Below are 20,505 nucleotides of genomic sequence, written 5' to 3'. Positions count from 1 at the left end.
ATGAAGTCGATCACGTCAGTCAGGAACAACACAAGATATCTGGAATTATTTTTGGTTATGTCACGTGGCTAGTAAATAACGGAGATTAGCTGTATAACCGAGCTTCATTCGAGATTTCGGGTCACAAAGTGTGTCTAGAGTTTGTCTGTATTTTGACTATTGCTTTTGAAGGTCATATGCTGTATTCCCAACTTACACCGACAGCAGTCCAGCGAGAAGTCATCGCACCCCGCATTTCCCAACAATGAGCTCGCTTGGACGGTCCAGCAGACCATGCGCAGCTTGTCTTCGTCGGATCCGATCATCGAAGTCTCCATCCTCGCCAATTCGGATGACAGCAAGCTCAAGCTATGCTTCCTCCTCGAGGATTGGTCAAACCCCTGAAACATCTGCAATACCTAGTGGTATTTACCATAGTGTTCGTCATGTCTCAACAAGCTCTCACTGGCTGGCCAAGGCTACAGATATAACCTCAAAGAAGAGGATAATATCAATGGGCGAATTTCCGCCGGAACGCATACGGTGAGCTCGTTTACTTGTCTATCATTAACTGTGAGGTTGTACTCACCTCACAGGTGTCATTAGGAACCTTTCGATCATTGCTCATATTGATCATGGTAAATCAACATTGGCAGACCGCTTACTACAGGTAAGCTCAGTTTTAATTCCGCTCGTCATACTTGGACTAACTCTTGGAACAGATGACAGGGACCGTACCTTCTTCATCTAATCCACAATTCCTAGATAAGTTGAAAGTGGAGCGAGAAAGAGGTATAACAGTAAAAGCACAAACAGTCTCTATAATACATGAACATACGGATGGTCAAAAATACTTAATCAACTTGATTGATACCCCTGGACATGTAGATTTCAGTTATGAAGTTTCGAGGAGTCTTGGAGCTTGTGAAGGTGGTTTATTGCTCGTTGATTGTTCTCGTAAGTGCTTAAACCTGTTTATATCAGAGTATTATATGAAAGCTGATGGACGAGGATCATACAGAGGGTATTCAAGCTCAAACATTATCGGTATTTCATCATGCTGTTGAAGCCAATTTGAAACTTTTACCGGTCATCAATAAAGTAGATTTACCTCATGCGTCGCCAGAAGAAACATCCGAAGAAGTAGAAACAAGTTTGGGCTTACCTACGAAGGATCATATGCGTATCAGCGCGAAGAGTGGGTTGGGAGTGCAGAGTGTTTTGGATAATATCGTCGAGGGATTACCGCCGCCTAGATCCTGGGTTGAAGACGATGGCAAGTTGAGAGGATTGATATTTGATACTTTGTAAGTTTGGTACATCCGTAGTAATCCCGATACTGAATGGAAAAGGCAAATACTGACCCGATTGTTCAGCTACGACCAATTCCGAGGAGTAGTATCGCTTGTCCGTATTTTTTCTGGAACGCTAAAAAAGGGAGACAAAGTACGGTTCTTACAAGCAGGGAAGAAGTATGAGATACTGGAAGTCGGTATCAATAATCCAGAAGAAGTTGTAGTTGATGAGTTGAGAGATGGCCAAGTAGGGTAGGTTCCATTCGTTCCGCCATAACCGATGAGATCACAGCTGACTTTACCTAAATCGTAGGTATATCGTTTGCAACATGAAGAACTCCGAAGAGGGTAAGCTGTCTGCGTTGCTCAAATCTAACGAGCAAGAAGCTTATGAGTTCTGCTTAGCATTCATCGGAGATACGATATGTTGGGTAGATAAGCCTGTTGAACCTCTACCCGGCTTTAAGCCTATGAAAGCTATGGTAAGTGAATACAATATCTGGTATAGCTTGAAGAATTAGCTGAGTACTTTATAGGTGTATGCTGGTGTTTTTCCCATGGACAGCTCGGATTTTCCTAAGCTAGAAGAATCCATTGAAAGAGTAAGTCGTGGGATCTGGCAAATAGTGGAATCGCAAGTTGACTCTTTCGATGAATAGTTGACCTTGAACGATCGCAGTGGTAAGTTATAGTTCTCTGGAAATGGGAGCTTTCAAGGACACCCGGCTGATTAGGATCCAGTCTCAATACAACGAGAATCCTCGGCAGCATTGAGTCAGGGTTTTCGACTTGGATTTCTAGGAACTTTACATATGGATGTTTTGTAAGCCTTTTCGTCGTCGTCTCGTGTCGGACCGATCAGAAAAGCTGATGCGTAGATCAGTAAACAACGTTTAGAAGATGAATATTCATCGGAAGTGATCGTCACTGCTCCCACTGTGCCATATAAAGGTAAGCAGATCTCATCAAGACCGTCCGCAACCGCAGCTCATGCCAATTGCAGTAATCTACCTAAACGGGACCGAAGAATACATATCGAATCCTGTGGATTTCCCAGAAGTTACTGATTCAAAGATGCGAGTAAGGCATGTCGAAGAACCTATGAGTGAGTTGCCTTCCTCCTCAGATTCACGGACAATAAGGCAACAGACTGACGGCTCGAAAGTCAACGCTACCATATTTGTGCCAAACGGTAAGCTGTTTCGTACACCTCAATGTTCATTGGACGTTCAGCTTACTTTCATGCCATATCAGAATATCTCGGTGAAATGATGGACCTCTGTTCCCGATACCGAGGTGTACAACAAGAATATCGGATTCTCGAAAATTCTGATCGAGCCATTCTTAGATATTCCTTACCGTTAGCGGAAATAGTAACAGACTTTTTCTCGGAGCTGAAAAGTTCCAGTTCGGGATTCGCTTCTTTCGATTACGAAGAAGCGGGCTATCAGCAATCGACTCTTGTCAAAGTGAGTCTTATTTGGATTGATCGCCTAAAGAGTATAGCTAATATTGCAACAGTTGAATATTCTGATCAATGGGAAACCTGTCGATGCGCTCGCCATGATTGTGCACAAATTTGCCGCGCAGAACGTTGGAAAAGCATGGGTCAAAAAGCTTAGTGCGTTACGACCTGCCGCCTTGAAGCAGATGAAAAGCTGATGTTGGAGTATAGAGGAAGTCGTTCCACGTCAACAGTTCGAATTATCGCTTCAAGCTGCTGTAGGGGCTAAAGTGATAGCAAGAGAGAATGTCTCTGCTTTCAGGAAAGACGTCACTGCAGGTCTTTACGGAGGTGAGTTATGGAACGTCTGATAAGGAATCCAGGGTATATGAAGCTGATGTAACTCGTTTAGGGCATTATGATCGAAAACTTAAACACTTGAATAAGCAAAAAGAAGGTAAAAAGCGATTGAAAAAATTAGCTGGAAATATCGAGATACCTCAAACGGCTTTCTTCCAAGTCTTATCTTCCAGACCGCGATCTTTACATACCTCAGCTCGACCGCCTGTTCCAGATTCGTCGGTGATTCCATGCACCACTAGCATAGGACTTGGAGCATCGCGGTCATTCGTAACGAACAATAGATCATGACAATTACAGGCCCATACCGACCCAATCATCCAAAACCTTCCTCAACCTGTCCCGTCTTCTCCTTCTATCCCACCCCAATCATCCGCTACTCCACCACCGATCGGCAAGTCCACAGTCCCTCCCCCGGAGCGATCTTTCAAGCTTTCTTCGATGGGTCGAATGACATCTGATCCACCTCCTTCCAACGTAACTTCTGCCGACTTACACGAAGCATTCCGCGACCTATATAGGTCATCACCCGATTCTCATATATTCACTCCGGCTGAAATTCATGAGATATTACGTACTTTACAAACTCTCCATAACCGCGAAGGGGGAGATAAGCGATTGATCGCTGAAAAATTCAGTCCGATAATACAAGAACTGAAAGACATCGTAGGCGATCAGTCTAAAGCTATAAAGGGACTGGAGTTATCAATATTGAGTTCAGCTTCGAGAAGGGAAAGGAAAGTGAAAACGAATGATATACTCAACGCTGAACGTCTATTTCGCCAAGTATTTCCAAAACAACCTACCGATGAGAAGAAGGATGTGGAGAGATATAAAGCTGGAATCAATCATTTGATCTATGTTTGTGCACTTGCAGGACATCAAGGTAGATTTCAAGATTGGTGGGATAAACTCATGAGATCCAACTTGAAACCGGATAGTTATTCTTTCCTTTCGAAATGTATTCTCGCTGAGAAAACAGGCCAATTGGATGAAATCCCTCAGATAATCAATGAAGCTTACAATACCGGAATGGAAGATGATGATATGAAAGTATTAATCAACTTCAATATACATTCCTTTGCTCGTGGAGGAAGGCTTGAAATAGCTTTAAAATCGTATGCGAAGTTGGTGGATTTGTCTAAAGAGGATACGGATAGTTTATTAGATTCATCAAAATCTCTTAATCAGGATTATTCAGCGTACAAAGCAAGTAAATTTGAAATTCCAATATCGAGCACGCTACAAGGTAAACCAACAAAAGAATTATTTGGTCCATTACTTTCTGTTTTAGTATCAAATGGAAATTTAATAGGTTCTTTAATAATTTTTAAAGGAATTTTTGAAAATGAATTTACACCTACAATAAAAGATTATATAACTTTATTTAAAGGATTTTCAATTTATGGAGAAATACCAAAAATAAATAAAGAAGAAGGATTAGGTGAAATAGGTAGAATTTTTGGAATTAATCAATACGACGGTACAATTATTAAACAAAAATTATTCAATGAAAGAGATAGAGATGAAAATTTCTTAGATATTTGGGAAAGAGGTTCTTCTTTTGATAAAAATGTTTCATTATCAAATGAAATAAAACAAATTAAAATTGATAATACTAATAATAATAATTTAAATGAAGAATGGAATTTAAATACTTTAAATGAAATTTATATTTCTTTTTTATCTTTAAAACCTTTTGATTTTTCAAATTTTAAAAATGAAAAACAAAAAGGATTAAATAAAAAATCATTTTGGATTATAATTAAATCTTTTGTTAGAACTTCTGGTGGTGATTTAAATTTAATTAAAAAAATTTGGAATGAATTAGAATTAAAATTCGTAAATCAAGTAGAAGATGGAGAAGATGGAGAAGAAAATAATAATAAAAATAGTAATAAAGAAGGTTGGAAAGGTTTTAAATTGGATAATAGATTAATATGGGCTAAAAAAACTTTATTCAATCATGATTGATTGATTGATTGATTGATTGATTGATTTGAACATTAAAATTAATTATGTTATGTACATTATCTTATATCAAGCATTGAATATATACCATTTCCAAGTTTATCAAAAATGTATATCATATTTACATTAAAGTAACAAACATAGTTCATAATCATAATATCTTGATTACAATTCTACATCTTCTTCATCATATGCTTCTTTAATTAATCGATAAATATAAGAAGGTGAATGATCTCCCCTATATTCCAAAAAATTCAATTAGCAAAAACAAAACAATCAATCAATATATTGATACACGAGAAAAAAAATCAAACTTACTCATTAGTCACAAATAATTGAACTAATTCAGGTCTTATATAATCAAAATAAGGATCAACAACTTCTGTACCTTCTTTCCCACCTCCACCACCATTACCAATTAAACCAATTACATTTGCTGGTGATTGAAAATCAACAGCAGCGTAATCATGATATAAATTCCAAGCAGGTGCAAATTTAAATTGACCTGTAGTTATAACAACAGGTTTACTATGAGTTTTAGCTGCTAATGCACAAGCTAAAGAACCTGATAATGCAAATAATCCTCCATTTGCAAGTACAGAATGTGCACCGAGTATAACTTTTGTAATTCTTGGTATTATTGCGTGAATTGAAGAATCTGGAATTAAAATTGTTGGAATTCCAAATGAAGATAATGATTGAGCTAATGAATGTCCCAAATACCTTTTTTTTATCGATAATATTCAAATTTAGCATAATCTTTATATATTTCAAAAACAAACAAAATTTGTGTTAAAAAAACAGGTTCAACCTACGAAGGTGCAGATTCAGCTACTACTACTGTAAATTTTCTATCTCTATATCCTTGTTTCAAAAATGCTTCTACAGTTTTAGAATGTCCCATTGTAAGAATAATTTCTCTGAAAGAAGATTTCCAAACTTTACATTAGCTTTTTCCAACTAATATAACGTCCTTATCAACTCACGAAGAATGTATATGTTCTCTAGCACCTTTAGCAACATCTTCATGAGTAGTTTCTAATTCTCCAACAACTTCATCAATAGCTTGAATTAAAACAGGTTTAAGTTTTGCAGAATGTTTCATAAATTCTTCACTATCAATTCTATTTAATCCACCAGGTCCTCCTGCACTTCCAATATTATAATTTGAAACTGAACCTGGAGTTTCTGGAATACGAGTGAAAAGATTATTTGTAGATTGAGATAATTGAATATCAACTAAACTACCTGAACGTTCAAGTTGTGCTCTAGAATGTCTCATAGCTACAAAATTTGATAAACTAGTTTGACGTTGAAGTGCACCACTTGGAAAAAATTCAAATGGAGCATTATATCCCCCATTTGATGTAGAAGAAAGATTTAAATAATGATTTGAAGGTGCTGATAATCCTGGAGTTGATGGACCTAAAAAAGGTGTTTCAGGTGCAGATGGTGGTGCAGAAATAAGTTGAGCTGCTGCAGCTGCTCTATATTCTTCTCTAATCAATCTCAAAATTCGTCTAACGATATTCGTAGCTGCCAATTCTATTAATGGAAAATATGTCAGCTAAGCTGCTTTTGATTGAATTCGGCTTTTCATGATATGGTATGTATAGATACTAATCAATACTGGGAAAAAACGCTTACCTTTCGGATTCGCATCTATCAATCTTTTACCTACACTCTTGATCAAACCTAAAAGTTCGTCAATGGTGGAATAACGAGCACTTCGAACGATGTTTTGTATCAGGGCGGCGGTAGCTAAAGCAACGTTGAGTGATCCAACAATTTGCCTGAGAACATAGTTGTAAGCTATAACCCCCCCGCCAGAGATGTGTTAGCTCACCTTCGCCGTAAAGAGGTGCACAAAGCTTCTGTCAGGCGCGCATTGGGATCATTGGATTTCTGAGAGGAGAGATGAACAAAGTAAGCTTCATTTCAGAACACTGACGTTACCAGTCAACTCACTAAGCTCGTTGAGGCAGCCATGATGGAAATTCTTCACCGCTTTGATTCACCTGTTGATAGATTATGTAGAAGGCTGAATGCAGTAAATACAATTTGTGAAGAAGGATAGATGATATCACTTTTATGCTTCATCCTTTTGTACTTTTAGGTTGCTCGACGACTCGAGAATGATCACGTGACTTGATCTTTACAATAATAAATGTTGGACGCAATCGTCCATACTCGTACTCCCTGCTATTACTATTTACGAATCCTCTAACCCAGACAGATACCTAATCCTTATCATTTTGGCAGCCACGGGCTGGAATACCTCTATAAAACAGAATTCGTAAAGCTCTTTGTCTCATAATGTCGCGGCAATCTTCTTCGGCAACTCGAATAGTTCAATCCCTTCTTTCCAAAAATCCGCATTTATCAAGTCAGCAAATATACCAAAATGCTACAGAACACCTACGTCCAGTACTTCAGCCTGCTCATGTGATAGATAAAGAAGGTAGAATACGTATGAAAAGAGTTAGTAATATGCGAGAAGGTAGAAGACCTTGGGTACCTATGCCTGCTGCTCCTTATCCTCAACATCCATTCAAATCCATGAAGTGAGTCAGTTTCTCCTTCAAACTACTCTTTAGATTGTCAATCCATCCGAGTCTATTTCATGCTATTGCTTAATGTTTCGACTTCTTATGTGTAGCTTTTTGAAACGAACGATTCTCGCTTCATTAGAAGCACAAGGCTTAATTCATAAAGCACGAGTTGAAAGACCGATTGAAACTGAAGAAGAGAGGAAAGAAGCCATAGCAACAGCTATGAGATTAACAAGGAGAGATGAAAGGACAGCATTAAGATTGAAAGAACCTGTACCTTCTCCTCGAATACCGAAAACAACCGTTACAGAATACGCTTGGAAAATGGGTAGTTTACCTCCACGCCCTGAGACTTCTGAAGGGGTTGATATCGAATCAGCGAATGAAAAGGGAAAACAAAAGGAAGAGGAGAATGATGAGGGATTTGGTTTAGAAGAATATGAAAAATCAGATGAAGAAGAAGCTAAAGAATTAGCTAAAAGAATGCAGAAAGCATGGGAAGCAAATAGAGGTGCATCTTTAGATACTCTGAATCAGGTATCAGTGGACTCATCATCAAATACAATCGATACATTACAGGAAAAAGAAGAAAATCTAATTGAAATGGATGAAGAAACTAAAGCTAGATGGGATGCAGCAGTAAAATTAGAAGAGAAATTTCAACAATCACAAATAATTGAACAACAACAAATTGAACAACGTCAACAAGCACGTAGACTTGCATTTAAGTTAGAAAGAGAACAAAAGAAGAAAGAAAGAAAAGAAGATGAATTATATGGTAGAATTGATTCTATTAAAGCTGAAAAGAAGAGAATTGAAGCTTTAGAAGCTATTGAGAATTATGCAAAACAAACTGGAGAAGATGTCAGTGCATGGTATGAAGAATTAGGTGTTAAAGAAGGTGAAGAATTACCTATCAATGAAGATAAAAAGAGAAAAAAGGGTGGTTTTGGTTTAAAACGAGAATGATTATCATTCCAACAATTCTGTTGTACCTTTTATAACATACATTATAGCATTATATCTATACAATAACGATGACGATGAAACTAACGATTTGATGATCAAATATGCTATGCACCATTCGTATTTGTTGTACTTTTCATTGCTTTGGTCTTTGAACCACTTGATGCGGCTTTTGCTTCTCTACGTTTCTTTAGCATCTCCATACGTGCTTTCAATGAAGCCACTCTGGAATCTGCATCTTCCCTGAATAGTGGATCAACATGGAGTCAGTAAATATTTCTCTCTCTAAAATGACAGATAAAGGATAAAACTGACTGAGCTCTTTCTTCCTCTTCCAATCTCGCAACTATCTCTTCCCTTTCTTCCCTTTCCAATCGTTCTTTTCTTTCTTGTTCACTTTCTTCAGGTTCCTCTTCTTGTTGAGGTAAAGATTCATCAATAGGTATTATGCGTACAGGTGCAGCTTCATAAGAAGTTTGAGAAGGTATAATTTCTTTATAGGTTTTTCTTCTTCCATTCGTTAATCCTGAATTTGTTATCGTCGTATTGGATATCGTTGTTGGTACAGATATAGTTGAATCATCGTTCAAAGAAGACAAGAAATCATCTAATTCTGTATCTCCTGTAGGTTCATTTTTTGTTGAAGGTCCAGCTTGAATTTCATCATCTAACTCAGGTGAAGGTGATTTTGGTTTATTTCCAGAAGAGAAAAAACCAGCAGGTAAATTTGGTTTATCCTCATCTTCTTCCTCATCTTGAGCTTGAATTTGATCAGTCTTACTTCGCTTTGATGATTCTCCAGTAGTATTTAATGTATCGGATAAAGGTCTTTTAGTGTTTTTGATTTGAGCTGCAGGGGTAGATTTCGCTTTTTCATGTTGCGCCTTTTCACGAGCAGCAGATTGACGATGTTGTTTAGTGAGTAGATGTGCATCCCATTGTTTGACTACGCATGGTGAAAATCATCAGCGATTGAATTTGAATCCATCATGAGGTTCTATTTTTTATCGACAAGGAGAACTGGATTTACCTGGTACAGCACATATCGAACATCTTAATACTCCTGCAGCGTTATAAGCTGCATAAGGATGAGTGATTCGAGCCTCAGCTTTTTTTGCACGTAATAATGATTTTGCGTCCATGTTAAGCTTTTCACGAGGTGGGAGATGATCTGTGGGATTCGATTTGTTGGTGGTAGCAAATGAATGATCAGAACTAAATGCACAATTCCAATAGCATTTAAAGATGTTGGTGCATATGAGCTTCGAATACTTTGTGTCTACACAACGGAGATTTGATTCCGTCCTCCACTTGAGTTGTCCACTCGAATGATTCTGCCGTTACGATTATAAGGCCTATCTTTCATCTCTCGATGTTACGAATGCTTACCTCAGCATGCGAATGGGAAAACGTGAAAATGAGGCTATTATCTTCCCTTTTACTGATGATAACCCTCATTGGAATAGTATTGGCCGATACCGAAATCATCAATTTCCAGTTACCTCTCCCATTGTCATCGCCTACCGAAGTGCCTTCCCTCAATCAACTGCAATATACAACGTGAGTACACAGCTAAAAGACTGATATCTACAACTGACTCCTTTCCTGTGAATTTATCTATCAATAATAGACTTAACCCTTCTGAATCCATAATAACAACTCTCAATACTTCTTCATCTTCAAGAACATTCTTCCTCAATCTCAATGATGATTATTCAAAATGGACAATAAGAGTATCTTGGCCTGGATCAGTAAGTTCTCATCTTTGAAACCTTTTCTCGATTTCATGCTTAAGTGAATTATGAAAATAGTCACCTACTAAAATTAAAATATCTGAACCTAATTCTAATTCTCAAATTACAATTTCCTCTCAATCTTTATCACCTAAAATGAATCATACAAAATTACGACAATTTTTAAATCGACATATATCTTTTAATAAAACGTACTCAATATCAAACTTCGAAATGAAAAATGACAATGATTATTTTAATACATCTATTGAAATCATTTTAGAACCACTTATAATAGGGTTAATACCTCAAACCACTTTACCTACAATCGGTCTTATACTCATATCAATTATAATTGTATCCTTTATCATTCCTCATTTCATTCATTTCATCGAAGAAATCATTAACGATATTCCTCAATCTCAAAAGGGCACATTCGACGATAAAAAGATAATATAGATTACAAAGAACTTTGAAATGCATCTTTTGTAAATCTAATATCATGTAAAATAAATAACTACAGTACAACAGCCTGTTCAACTCCTTCTAATTCTTCAAATTCCTCAGGACTCAGGATAAATGTGTTATCCTGCTGTATTTGTACGGGTTTTACTATAGACGGTGGGAGACGAGGTGGTTGTTGTGGTGTAGCATTTCCATTTGAAATTTCATGATCATTAAATGATTTAGACTTGGTTTTTGAGTGTTTCCTATTAGCTATAATTGGCCAAAAATCTTCTTCGTCACTTATTGTGAACTATATCATCGTAACAGATCAGCCTGACTTTCCAGACTTCTTCGAGGAAATAGAAAATATCAAAATTTATCTGACACTTACCTCAGATTGCCATTCTAGCCTACCTGGTAAAGCTACTCCAAAGGGTTTCACTTCTCTGATTTCAATATCTGCTCCAACATTCTTATCGTTCGATCTGGCAATCGGTTGTGGCTGCCGTCGATTGGAGATGACCTTTTTATCGATCATATCGGTTTGCGAATCGGACGATGATGATAGATGTACATTGTCGAAGTGATGCAGTGACTCTCTTTTCGAAGCTGCTTCAATAAGGCATGGCACACGGGAAGTGGTCATGGGTCGAGGGATGATCATTGCGTGTCTGGTGTGTACTTCCGAAGTCGAAGAGATTTCGCGTTTGACGACAGGATTGGTCGTGATGTCCTTGATAATTGTCGTAGATTTAGTGTGGTTGGTGGTGGGATTAGGTTTGACAGTACTCGTATTGGAGGTGGGTTGATCCACTGCAATGGGTGTCTTAGGAGCGATGGAAGTCTTGGAAGCAATGGGTGTCTTAGGAGCAATGGCGATAGGTTTAACTAAATTTGATGATGGCGGTATTACCGTAGAAATCGTGCTTGGTCGAGTAAAGAAGGCTTTTATACTTTGTTGCGTATGATTGATAATCTTGTTTTTGATTGGAACAGGAGGGATACTGGTCGGTTTCTTGACTGGGTCAGGTATGGCGGCCGGAAGTTCATGAGTGTGATTAGTCGCTGGCATACTTCTGCGCGATTTCGAAGAAGTGGGCTTGATGATCTCTTGACTCGATTCAAGCTCTTCCGGATCACTATCGTTCTCCAATCTTTCTTGTTCCTCTTCCTGATCATCATCAACAATAATCACATCTTTGTTATCCACGCCGCCGGGATTACCCATATTGTCACCATACGTCCGCACGACCCTTGTTGACTTCCTGGTCCCTTTAGTCATTTTCGATGGCGTTTCCGCTACTTCTGAGGCGGAGTGCTTTTCAGCTCCCATCGAGCGCCTTCTTCGCTTACCATTGGATAAAGTGGATGGATCTCGAAGAGCAGCAACTCGAGCTGGAACGATATGAGGCGGAGGAGTCAGAGAAGGTGAAGGAGAGGCTCTGGAAGGGGTGGATAAGCGAGAATTGGATCGGCCAAGTGTCGAAGTAGATGTTGAGGTTGATGTTTTAGGTCTAGGGGATTACGAAAGGAGACATTATGAGCATACTGAGCCAGATCGAGAAACCTAACATTAGATGGGGTCCTTTATCACTCACTTTCTTTGTTCTGGGGGTAAAAGTTCATCAAATCTTTTCATAACTTCTTCACCTTCTTTAATAAGTTGACGTTTTAACCAATCTTCTCCCTTTTCATTTATTTTGTTTTTTCCTTTTAACCATACATCTTCATTTCCTGATGATGAATTGGTAGGAGAAACACGTTGAAGTATAGTTGAGACTATTACTGTCCAGTTCAATTTTGGAATATTCTTTAATAATTCTAATCTTGATTTCATTTTATATCTTTCAAATTGTAATTTTTCTTTTTCTCTAATTTTTTGTCTTTTCTCAAATACCTCATATTTACGATGTAAATTGATATAATATGAATCTGAAGTATCTTCTTCCAACTACAATAAAATGCAAGTCAATTAGTTGGATCCCTCATAGATAGATCAAATATTTCGAATTCAAAGTAATTTTGATAATGCTCAAATTATCGAAAATTGTACTCACCTCATCAGCTAAACCTATACCACCCCTTCTCAAACGTTTAATAGGACTTGTAACACCTTTAGGTCCAAAATTTAATTCTTCTCTAGCTTCCTCTTGATCATCTTCTCCAGGTTTAATCATAACCCAATCTGGAACTTCAATCTTTTCCTTTTCTCCTTGTATTCCGATATCAATTATAGATTTCTTACGTGTTGGAGTATGTGTTATAGTCATTTCTGGTCGAATTATTGCTTTGAAAGTGGGAGGATCAACGTAAGAAAGAGGTATAGAAGTCAAATATATGGGTAAATTATCTGGAGGTGTAGTTGATGGTTCGCCTGATTTGATTCTAAGTTAACTTTATGTTTCGGATTGCTCGTTTGCTAATGACTTAAGATATGAACATTTACTCACCCCATCTTTCAAGCCAGTCCATAATCATTTCTTCAACTTCTCTCATACCTTCTCCTCCTCCTGCTGAACGCCTAATACGAGCAGGTAAAACTCTTCGTTCGGGTTGTTTAACTAAGTTTCTTGCTTTTCCTTTTCCTTTTACATCTATACTCTGTGTATCTCCAACATCAGAAATTTCTGAGCCAGGATATTTGGGTCTAGAAGGTCCAGCTTGATTGGTTTCGTCATCGCTGATACTTTCCGTTACGATTTCATTAGAAGCTAGATTTGATGATGTATTTCGCGTTTTCTTGGTATTCGAACTAGACGCAATGGCATTAATATGTGTATTCGAATTATCATCTGTATAAGAAGTTGAAGAGCGGCGAGGTTGAATCCGTCTGATAGATGACATCCTTCATATCATAAGATAATTACACAGATAACGAGGACTTGAAAAATGGAAGAAAGGAATGATCCGTCTGGCTATAGGTTGCTGAGTAATAGATGGTGAAGTAACACGATATGCTGTGACTAAGCGTGATTTTTCGTGTTATAAGCAAGGAGAATCAATCAGTATATGCTAAGATATCGATATACAGTCAAGAGCATATTATAGTCGATGGGTATACTAATTGGATTTAAGTAATAGAGAAAGATCTTAATTATTACGCGAAGACAATTAAAGAATTCAATAACAAGTCAAAAAGTGAATAACCGAAAATCAAAACAAACCCATGTTAGGTGTTCTTTCCAACAATCAGAGAGATAATATTTGCTACAAATCATCTACATCGTTGCTTTTGGATAACGCTGCACAGTATAATTAGCTCAAGCTCAAAAATAAACAATTAACACATTTTCATTATAATGCCTTTATTAGCAAACCCGTGAGCTATTCCAGCTTGATTCTTGAAGACGATCAAAGCTATGACCAAACTGATTCCCCCTGGTATTTCTTAGCTTTCCGCACGTTATGAACTCTTTAAATGGACCAACTTCACCGCCTGTATCATATTTAGTATTCTATTCAGACATAATCAATGGTCAAATGTGGTGTCCTGTATGTCCGGATTGTAGCTCATCTAATACAGAAATCATCAATATTTGCTTACAAATACTCATGGTCGGTTGATTTTTAGGATTGCAGGGATGTTGAACAAACTGTTAAAAATACATTCGACGGACAAGATAAACCAAGTAAGTGTCAAGTAATATGTGTGAATAATATGTGTGAATATAAAATGTTATTAACAAACTCTTGTAGAAGCGATAATATATTGGGTTGGACCAGTATCAGAGTATGTTTTTCTCTTTAATTGATTGATTTCACATCAAGAATTTTGTTCATAATGGAAATATGAAACATCATTGAGCTGATTAATTTTTGGTGATTTTTTCAAGATGGAGGACACCTAAAAATAAAGCTAGAGTAGATTGGAATGTTCAAAGTATACCTACAATCCTGAGAATAGAAAATGTACGTATAATCAATTAATCTCATTCCCGAATATACAAGAATCACACAATGGCTTATATTTACTAATCTTTTGTTGCTTTCGCTATATAGGGAAAGGAGACTGCTCGTCTAGTCGAAGATGAGATATTAGACAAGAAGCGACTTGAAACTTTCCTTCAATGAATATTGAGCATCCGTTTTTGTAATGTAGGACTATAAAAGAGTGACGACTTCAGGGTGAAATATATATAATTTCATTCACTTCAATAGATATGTCCAATTATTCATTATTTTTTAGCTACAAAGGTATAGTACAATGAATAAAATATCTATATGTCGTTGATGTTGATACAGTTATTCCCCGTCTATACATGCCAAGTACTGTATATCTGATCCATTGGTTCCTTCCAAGTTCCCTATCGGGTCCAGCCCCTTCAAGCAAACTCAGCCATCTAATTGACAATGAAACACTTCTTTTGACCATCTTTGATAGATCCAGTCCACCTGATATAGCATAAGGCTCTGTAGGCTCACATCAAAATCGTACTACATGGTCTTGGAGAGTTGCCTGGCGAATTGGTTGGAGATGTCTCTGTTGAACTACATGTCGATAAAGAAGGAACAGAAGATGATCTTCTGAGATGTCTGAATTGATTATTAGGAATAGAATATATATCACTTATTATTCTAGGTCTAGTAGGTCTAGATCTTGAAATAGTCTAAATCATACAAAATATATAAGTTTTTCTGATAATAATCAATACTATTGATTATGAAAATGACTAACCTGTGAGCTTGTGTCTAAATCTAAACCTAATCCCAAACCCATATCTGAATTTTCCGTTCTTTTCCTTTCTTGACGTTCGAAAAAAATCGACTCCTGATTCGAGTTTGTATGTGTTGTTGAATTAAACAGTTCCCTACTTTGAAATCTGTCTCTTCCCCTCTTAGTTGTTCCTCTTTTGGATCTTTCTCTCTCAGCTTTCAAATCTGCTATATATTGTGCTTCTTCATTGGCATCAGGTTGAGGTTCTGTAGAAGGTAAAGCTGCCAAAGTGATGGCGAATACCAAAGAAGCTAATATGATTGGCATCTTGATAAACTTTGCAAAGAATTTAGGAGAGAAAATGCTAGTTTTTATGAAGGCCTGTTTGGGGAGATTTTTTGGTAGGGTAACGATGGCTGTTGTTATGAAGTGAAATGTTGACTGTCTCTCTGGGCGAAAATATGGATTGTGACTTTATGACAAGATGATGCCAATGCGCCGGGATGAGACATCGATTTGTTGAACAAGGTACAGATCGGATAGGTGTCTGAGTCAAGAGTCTGTGAGTTAGGTGAAATTGATGGATTGATTGACTAATAATTTGATTGATGGTAAATTAGTTGATTGATCGATCGATCGATTGACTGATGGAATTCAATGATGGATTGATGGATTGTAATTGATTGATGGTGACGACACTGTATATATCCACGAACAACGCTCAACAAACACAACTATAGTATCAAGAAATGAGAAAAACAACAAAAGAATGAAAAATCATCTTTACTTTCTCGTATTCACCTATACATTTATAAGGTGTGTCGCAATTCACCAAAGTTTCATACTATACCATAAATTCGGTACTATATTCATAAATTTATTATGATTAGCGTAAATCAAATTCAACTAACTAAATCTACTAGTTAATCTTCTCTTTTTTTTCGCAGTCGATCATTTAGTACGTACAGTGAGAACATTGATTGTTTCCGTTATTAGAAAAAGAATACCCTGAATTACGATATAACCCCCATTTTAATCTAGGGTCATTCAATTAACTTACCGCACTAATCTTAAGATTTATGCGGAGGTGGCGTTCTTCGATTCTAGTCTATGTATTGTGATTTTAAAGCTATATAAAGGTAAATGGCTGATTCATTCTGCAATAGGTATATGCATGTGTATGGCTAAAATTGAAGCAGTATCTGACTTCAAACTTGACTATTCAGATTCTCATCTTCTTTTCTACCCAGTCCTTAATCTTCTCGAGATTGGCTGCATCAAAGACTTCAGCGTCGGAACTAAGTGGGATTTTATTCATTTTGACTCCCTTAACGTCATCTCCATGCATCGCTCTATGGAGTGTTCTGATGATGTTTGCTGAGGTATGGGCGGTCTATGAAATCTTGATATTAGCTTATGATGCGTATTCGCAAGTGAATTATGTCTCTCACTGACCTTCATGTAAGATTCCGAAAGCTCGACTGTTTCGACCATGTCTCCTTCTGCTGTTACCGATATTTCTTGTGGAATCGGTGTAAAGTTAGTGAGAGGTGTGCTATTCTCATTCATTCTTTGCTCCGTTATATCTCTTTCTTCCACATCTTCAACAATATCATTCTGAAGTTCTTGATTTCCCTCTTCCGCTTCCAGAACTTCTTGAGCTCCTGCTGAATCTTCTTCGTTGCCGTCACCTACTAAGCTATTATAACCGTCCTGCTGGACGACAATCTCCTGCTGAGGCTGAGGTTGTTGTCCGAGTTCGAATGCTAAATCACCCACAACGCTTCTTAATCTTTCAATTTCTTCCCTTAATCCACTAATCTCATCTCTGACATTCGGTAAAACGACATTCCCTCTTAACATTTCTGCATTACTCCTAAGAGGTGGAGTGGCAAGAGAAGATATATCAGTCGAGGAAGTGGCAAAAGATCTATCATTGGATATGGAGAATAGATCAATTTGAGCACTATTATCTCTTCGGATGGAAGGTGATTCTACCCTATGATATCTTTCGCTTGATAATCTTGAAAAGTCTGGAAGATTGTCAATCTCAAAAGAAGGTGTTGAATGAATAATAACAGATCCCTCATTACTTCTTTCTTCCTCATACTCGACATTTTCCTCTCCAAGCCCTGCCTCTTCCTGCTCAGAAGTGAAGTTCCCTAATTCCTCAGGATTCGCTCCGAAGAAATCAGGAAACAAAGTGGATAATTGATTTCTAACGTATTCCATCCAAATTTCATCTTGATCTTGAGATAACCCAACTTCGTATCGTATTCGAGCTTCTTCAGAAGGTGATAAAGCCTCCATTGATTCAATTTCTTCATCATTTACAACTGCTTCATGTCCCTCTCCTCCGGCTGTTAATTCTGTGGTATCAATCTCAACTGGATTTTCGAGATCCCCAGAATTCCCCTCATTTTGATGTTCTCCTGAATTATTCAGTGGATGCTCTTGAAATGCATATTGCATGGCGCCTGATACTCTTCTACCATTTATAGCTTGTTGGTCTACCCTTATAGAGCTGACTCTGCCAATGGGGTGAGAGATACGCTTGGGTTGCTCTAAATCAGTATTGATGGGATCAGAGGTCGAATGAGGTACATCGGAAGTACTACTTGATCTAGGAGGATCAAGGTGTATCGCCTTATTGGATAAAGTAGATACTGCTCTAGGATGTTTAAGAGATGAAATCCATCCTTTTGGTCTTCTGTTTGGAATTGGAAATCGGCTCACTGGTAAAGATGTTTGCGGTGTTGTGGAGATTGGCGAAGGTGATGATGAATCGAATAATGGGATCTTGCTGGAAGATGTTGTATGGTGAGGATGAGCTTGGTCTTCGCTGGCCATGGAAGTTATATAGTCTCTCTTGTCATCTGAGATCACTGGAGTGAGAACAGTTTCGGGTATGTCGTGGTTCGGTGATTGCTGTTTAGTGTACACATTGGGTGTACCATCGACCCGGCTTTGATTATTTACAGAATTAAGCACGTTGATGTCTTTGTGAAATACTTCTTGCTGTTCCAACATTGACATTTCTCCTAAGATCGGAGAAAGCAATTCATCAATTTGATCTTCATCCTGCACTTCTCCGTCCTCATCATTCTCAATCGGAAGAAGTTGGCTACCGTTCAGGTTATTGGGATTTTCCGTACCACCTTCCGATGTGGTAAGGTTGTTCCACCCTAAATGAGTTACTTCTTCCCGCTCTTCAGGAGGTTTCACCACAATGTCCTCTCGAGACATCATTTGCACTGTCTCTTGCTTTTTAGGAGAGAAAGGTGGTCCTTCGCTTGACATAACGAGGTGACAAAAGTGCTGATAGAGATGATGAGGATGTAAACTCAGCACCAGAATTAATATCCCTTTGAACTTCGCGACCCGATCTTTGGTTTCATCAGGACGCGTTTGGGCCCGTGCTGTGTGTGTCCGTGTATGGGATACGCGGTGGTCAAAGCGTCCACAGATGAGCCTGAAGGTTTCATCTTAAGTCATATTTGAACTCGCTTTGGGACAATCATTACGAGCATAGCAAGTACCAACATGCACGAATCACAAGTTCTGCAAAATTGGTCTGCACGACGAATCACTTGCCCGCTCAAGTAATTTGTTGTAGGGTCAAACATGGAGGGAAGCTGCAGAATGACAAGAATGACAAGAATGACCGCACAATCGCTCATTTAGACATGTCTACCGACCGTCTAAAGACATCTACCTCGTTTGCGTATCATCTTCAGCAGTACTCGGTCTAATTGAGCGCAATCCGTGCATCCAACATCCAAGTATGCATGTCAAATGAAATCCTAAAGATTTTTCTCATTATTAAGCGTTGCCACATGAATAACACACAAGGCACGGATAACAAATATTTCGACCGATGAGGTGCTCCGGAAGTTGAGTGAATTCATCACATCCTCATTCGACATTCGTCAGACTTTTCAATATCATTTATAAATAAATCGACTCAAGCTCAGTATTGACTCTTTGTATGTAATAACGACATAAATACTAGGAACTCACTCGGTACATCAACATCAATATGATTCCTTCGTCTTCTCGTGCAACGCAATCGCTCAAATCTTTTCGACTTTTCACGCAAAAGTTAAGGCCGAATAACAATACCATAATCCCACCCAATTACATACATCTCGGTCAGTTTCGATCAAGTATACCGTCACACTCAACTTCATCGTTTTCTCTCAAAACTAGAAACTTCTCAAATTCAAGTCGAAGGTATACTGAACAAGGCGAAAAACCGTAAGTGCATTTCCTATATCGCCCAAACAATTCACAATACTTCAAAAGCTATTATCTTTCTCTCAGTCGACTTGATGTATGTCTTGGTGCCATAACCTGATATACTGAGCTATCTCCATTATCAGTGCATCTACATTATCTCCCGAAGAATATGAAAAAGTCTCAGAGAGAGATATGGATACTTTACATGAGAATTTGGAAATATACGTAGAAGAATTCGGAGCGAACGATTGGGAAGTGGAGTATAGTGTGAGTCTACCCTTGAAACTTTAGTCGAAGTCTCAGATACGTGTGCTGACTTCCAAACCTTTCTCGACCATTGTTCTCAATTTTCCAACTGCTATATCGAAATCGTCTACATGAAACCTCGAACAAATTTCTGTTCATACTGTCCATGTTATCTACAACGATTTCAAACCATCATTTCAAAAACCCTTCATCTCATTGTCATCATCATTCTTCGGTACAATATATCTACCTACTCTTCGATAGTCCGGAGTAATGACCCTTTCACTTCCACCAAATGGAACATATGTAATCAATAAACAACCTCCAAATCTTCAAATATGGATGTCTTCCCCGTTTTCAGGTCCATCGCGATTCGATTATAAGACAGGGAAAGGATGGGTACATCATAGAAATGATGAAGTGAAATTCAAGGAACTTGTAGAATCGGAATTGAAAAGGTTGTTAGAAAAATCTGGAGGGGATGTAGAAGGGTGGCAAGGAACTGGATTATAGTACAAATAACGATCATTGTTAAGTATACGAACTATCAGGTACAGTCATGCTCCCTTTCAATTTATGTTGCATGTATAGAAAGGTCTTCGATCGGAAAAATACGTTT

The 20,505-nt window shown here is 37.9% G+C and overlaps 10 protein-coding genes across 10 annotated transcripts; 5 read left to right on the top strand and 5 right to left on the bottom strand.

Moving 5' to 3' along the window:
- Positions 1 to 244: 244 nt before the first annotated feature.
- Positions 245 to 5,052, top strand: I206_107795 (GTP-binding protein LepA; the record flags this gene model as incomplete). Its single annotated transcript, XM_070203596.1, has 18 exons — positions 245 to 522; positions 586 to 649; positions 702 to 936; positions 1,001 to 1,286; positions 1,356 to 1,526; positions 1,588 to 1,622; positions 1,680 to 1,756; positions 1,811 to 1,876; positions 1,934 to 1,955; positions 2,016 to 2,097; positions 2,158 to 2,225; positions 2,278 to 2,379; positions 2,440 to 2,466; positions 2,529 to 2,743; positions 2,796 to 2,895; positions 2,950 to 3,069; positions 3,131 to 3,300; positions 3,379 to 5,052. 18 exons carry the CDS (start codon positions 245 to 247, stop codon positions 5,050 to 5,052), a joined length of 3,792 nt encoding a protein of 1,263 aa, XP_070059697.1.
- A 162-nt stretch (positions 5,053 to 5,214) lies between these two features.
- Positions 5,215 to 7,038, bottom strand: I206_107794 (uncharacterized protein; the record flags this gene model as incomplete). The annotated part of the gene is made up of 7 exons (XM_019157838.1): positions 5,215 to 5,287; positions 5,368 to 5,772; positions 5,865 to 5,969; positions 6,036 to 6,594; positions 6,697 to 6,842; positions 6,896 to 6,954; positions 7,018 to 7,038. The coding sequence occupies 7 exons, from the start codon at positions 7,036 to 7,038 to the stop codon at positions 5,215 to 5,217; spliced, it is 1,368 nt and encodes a 455-aa protein (XP_019009478.1).
- Positions 7,039 to 7,365: 327 nt separating this feature from the next.
- I206_107793 (uncharacterized protein) lies at positions 7,366 to 8,570 on the top strand (the record flags this gene model as incomplete). The annotated part of the gene is made up of 2 exons (XM_019157837.1): positions 7,366 to 7,613; positions 7,709 to 8,570. 2 exons carry the CDS (start codon positions 7,366 to 7,368, stop codon positions 8,568 to 8,570), a joined length of 1,110 nt encoding a protein of 369 aa, XP_019009477.1.
- Positions 8,571 to 8,674: 104 nt separating this feature from the next.
- I206_107792 (uncharacterized protein) lies at positions 8,675 to 9,709 on the bottom strand (the record flags this gene model as incomplete). Its single annotated transcript, XM_019157836.1, has 3 exons — positions 8,675 to 8,810; positions 8,883 to 9,513; positions 9,598 to 9,709. The coding sequence occupies 3 exons, from the start codon at positions 9,707 to 9,709 to the stop codon at positions 8,675 to 8,677; spliced, it is 879 nt and encodes a 292-aa protein (XP_019009476.1).
- Positions 9,710 to 9,984: 275 nt separating this feature from the next.
- Positions 9,985 to 10,759, top strand: I206_107791 (uncharacterized protein; the record flags this gene model as incomplete). Its single annotated transcript, XM_019157835.1, has 3 exons — positions 9,985 to 10,127; positions 10,198 to 10,318; positions 10,379 to 10,759. 3 exons carry the CDS (start codon positions 9,985 to 9,987, stop codon positions 10,757 to 10,759), a joined length of 645 nt encoding a protein of 214 aa, XP_019009475.1.
- A 58-nt stretch (positions 10,760 to 10,817) lies between these two features.
- I206_107790 (uncharacterized protein) lies at positions 10,818 to 13,591 on the bottom strand (the record flags this gene model as incomplete). Its single annotated transcript, XM_019157834.1, has 5 exons — positions 10,818 to 11,057; positions 11,139 to 12,261; positions 12,346 to 12,698; positions 12,805 to 13,121; positions 13,198 to 13,591. 5 exons carry the CDS (start codon positions 13,589 to 13,591, stop codon positions 10,818 to 10,820), a joined length of 2,427 nt encoding a protein of 808 aa, XP_019009474.1.
- A 455-nt stretch (positions 13,592 to 14,046) lies between these two features.
- Positions 14,047 to 14,818, top strand: I206_107789 (uncharacterized protein; the record flags this gene model as incomplete). Its single annotated transcript, XM_019157833.1, has 6 exons — positions 14,047 to 14,066; positions 14,140 to 14,239; positions 14,319 to 14,376; positions 14,444 to 14,477; positions 14,581 to 14,656; positions 14,747 to 14,818. The coding sequence occupies 6 exons, from the start codon at positions 14,047 to 14,049 to the stop codon at positions 14,816 to 14,818; spliced, it is 360 nt and encodes a 119-aa protein (XP_019009473.1).
- Positions 14,819 to 15,165: 347 nt separating this feature from the next.
- Positions 15,166 to 15,728, bottom strand: I206_107788 (uncharacterized protein; the record flags this gene model as incomplete). The annotated part of the gene is made up of 2 exons (XM_019157832.1): positions 15,166 to 15,354; positions 15,423 to 15,728. 2 exons carry the CDS (start codon positions 15,726 to 15,728, stop codon positions 15,166 to 15,168), a joined length of 495 nt encoding a protein of 164 aa, XP_019009472.1.
- Positions 15,729 to 16,623: 895 nt separating this feature from the next.
- On the bottom strand, positions 16,624 to 18,701 carry I206_107787 (uncharacterized protein; the record flags this gene model as incomplete). Its single annotated transcript, XM_019157831.1, has 2 exons — positions 16,624 to 16,794; positions 16,857 to 18,701. 2 exons carry the CDS (start codon positions 18,699 to 18,701, stop codon positions 16,624 to 16,626), a joined length of 2,016 nt encoding a protein of 671 aa, XP_019009471.1.
- A 739-nt stretch (positions 18,702 to 19,440) lies between these two features.
- I206_107786 (iron donor protein CyaY) lies at positions 19,441 to 20,399 on the top strand (the record flags this gene model as incomplete). Its single annotated transcript, XM_019157830.1, has 3 exons — positions 19,441 to 19,658; positions 19,784 to 19,907; positions 20,151 to 20,399. 3 exons carry the CDS (start codon positions 19,441 to 19,443, stop codon positions 20,397 to 20,399), a joined length of 591 nt encoding a protein of 196 aa, XP_019009470.1.
- Between the last annotated feature and the right edge of the window lie 106 nt (positions 20,400 to 20,505).

Source organism: Kwoniella pini, chromosome 11 (assembly GCF_000512605.2).
Source record: "Kwoniella pini CBS 10737 chromosome 11, complete sequence".
NCBI classification, from domain to species: Eukaryota; Fungi; Basidiomycota; class Tremellomycetes; order Tremellales; family Cryptococcaceae; genus Kwoniella; species Kwoniella pini.
The sequence above is the reverse complement of the archived record's forward strand: the minus strand, read 5'-3'. Positions and strand labels throughout refer to the sequence as shown.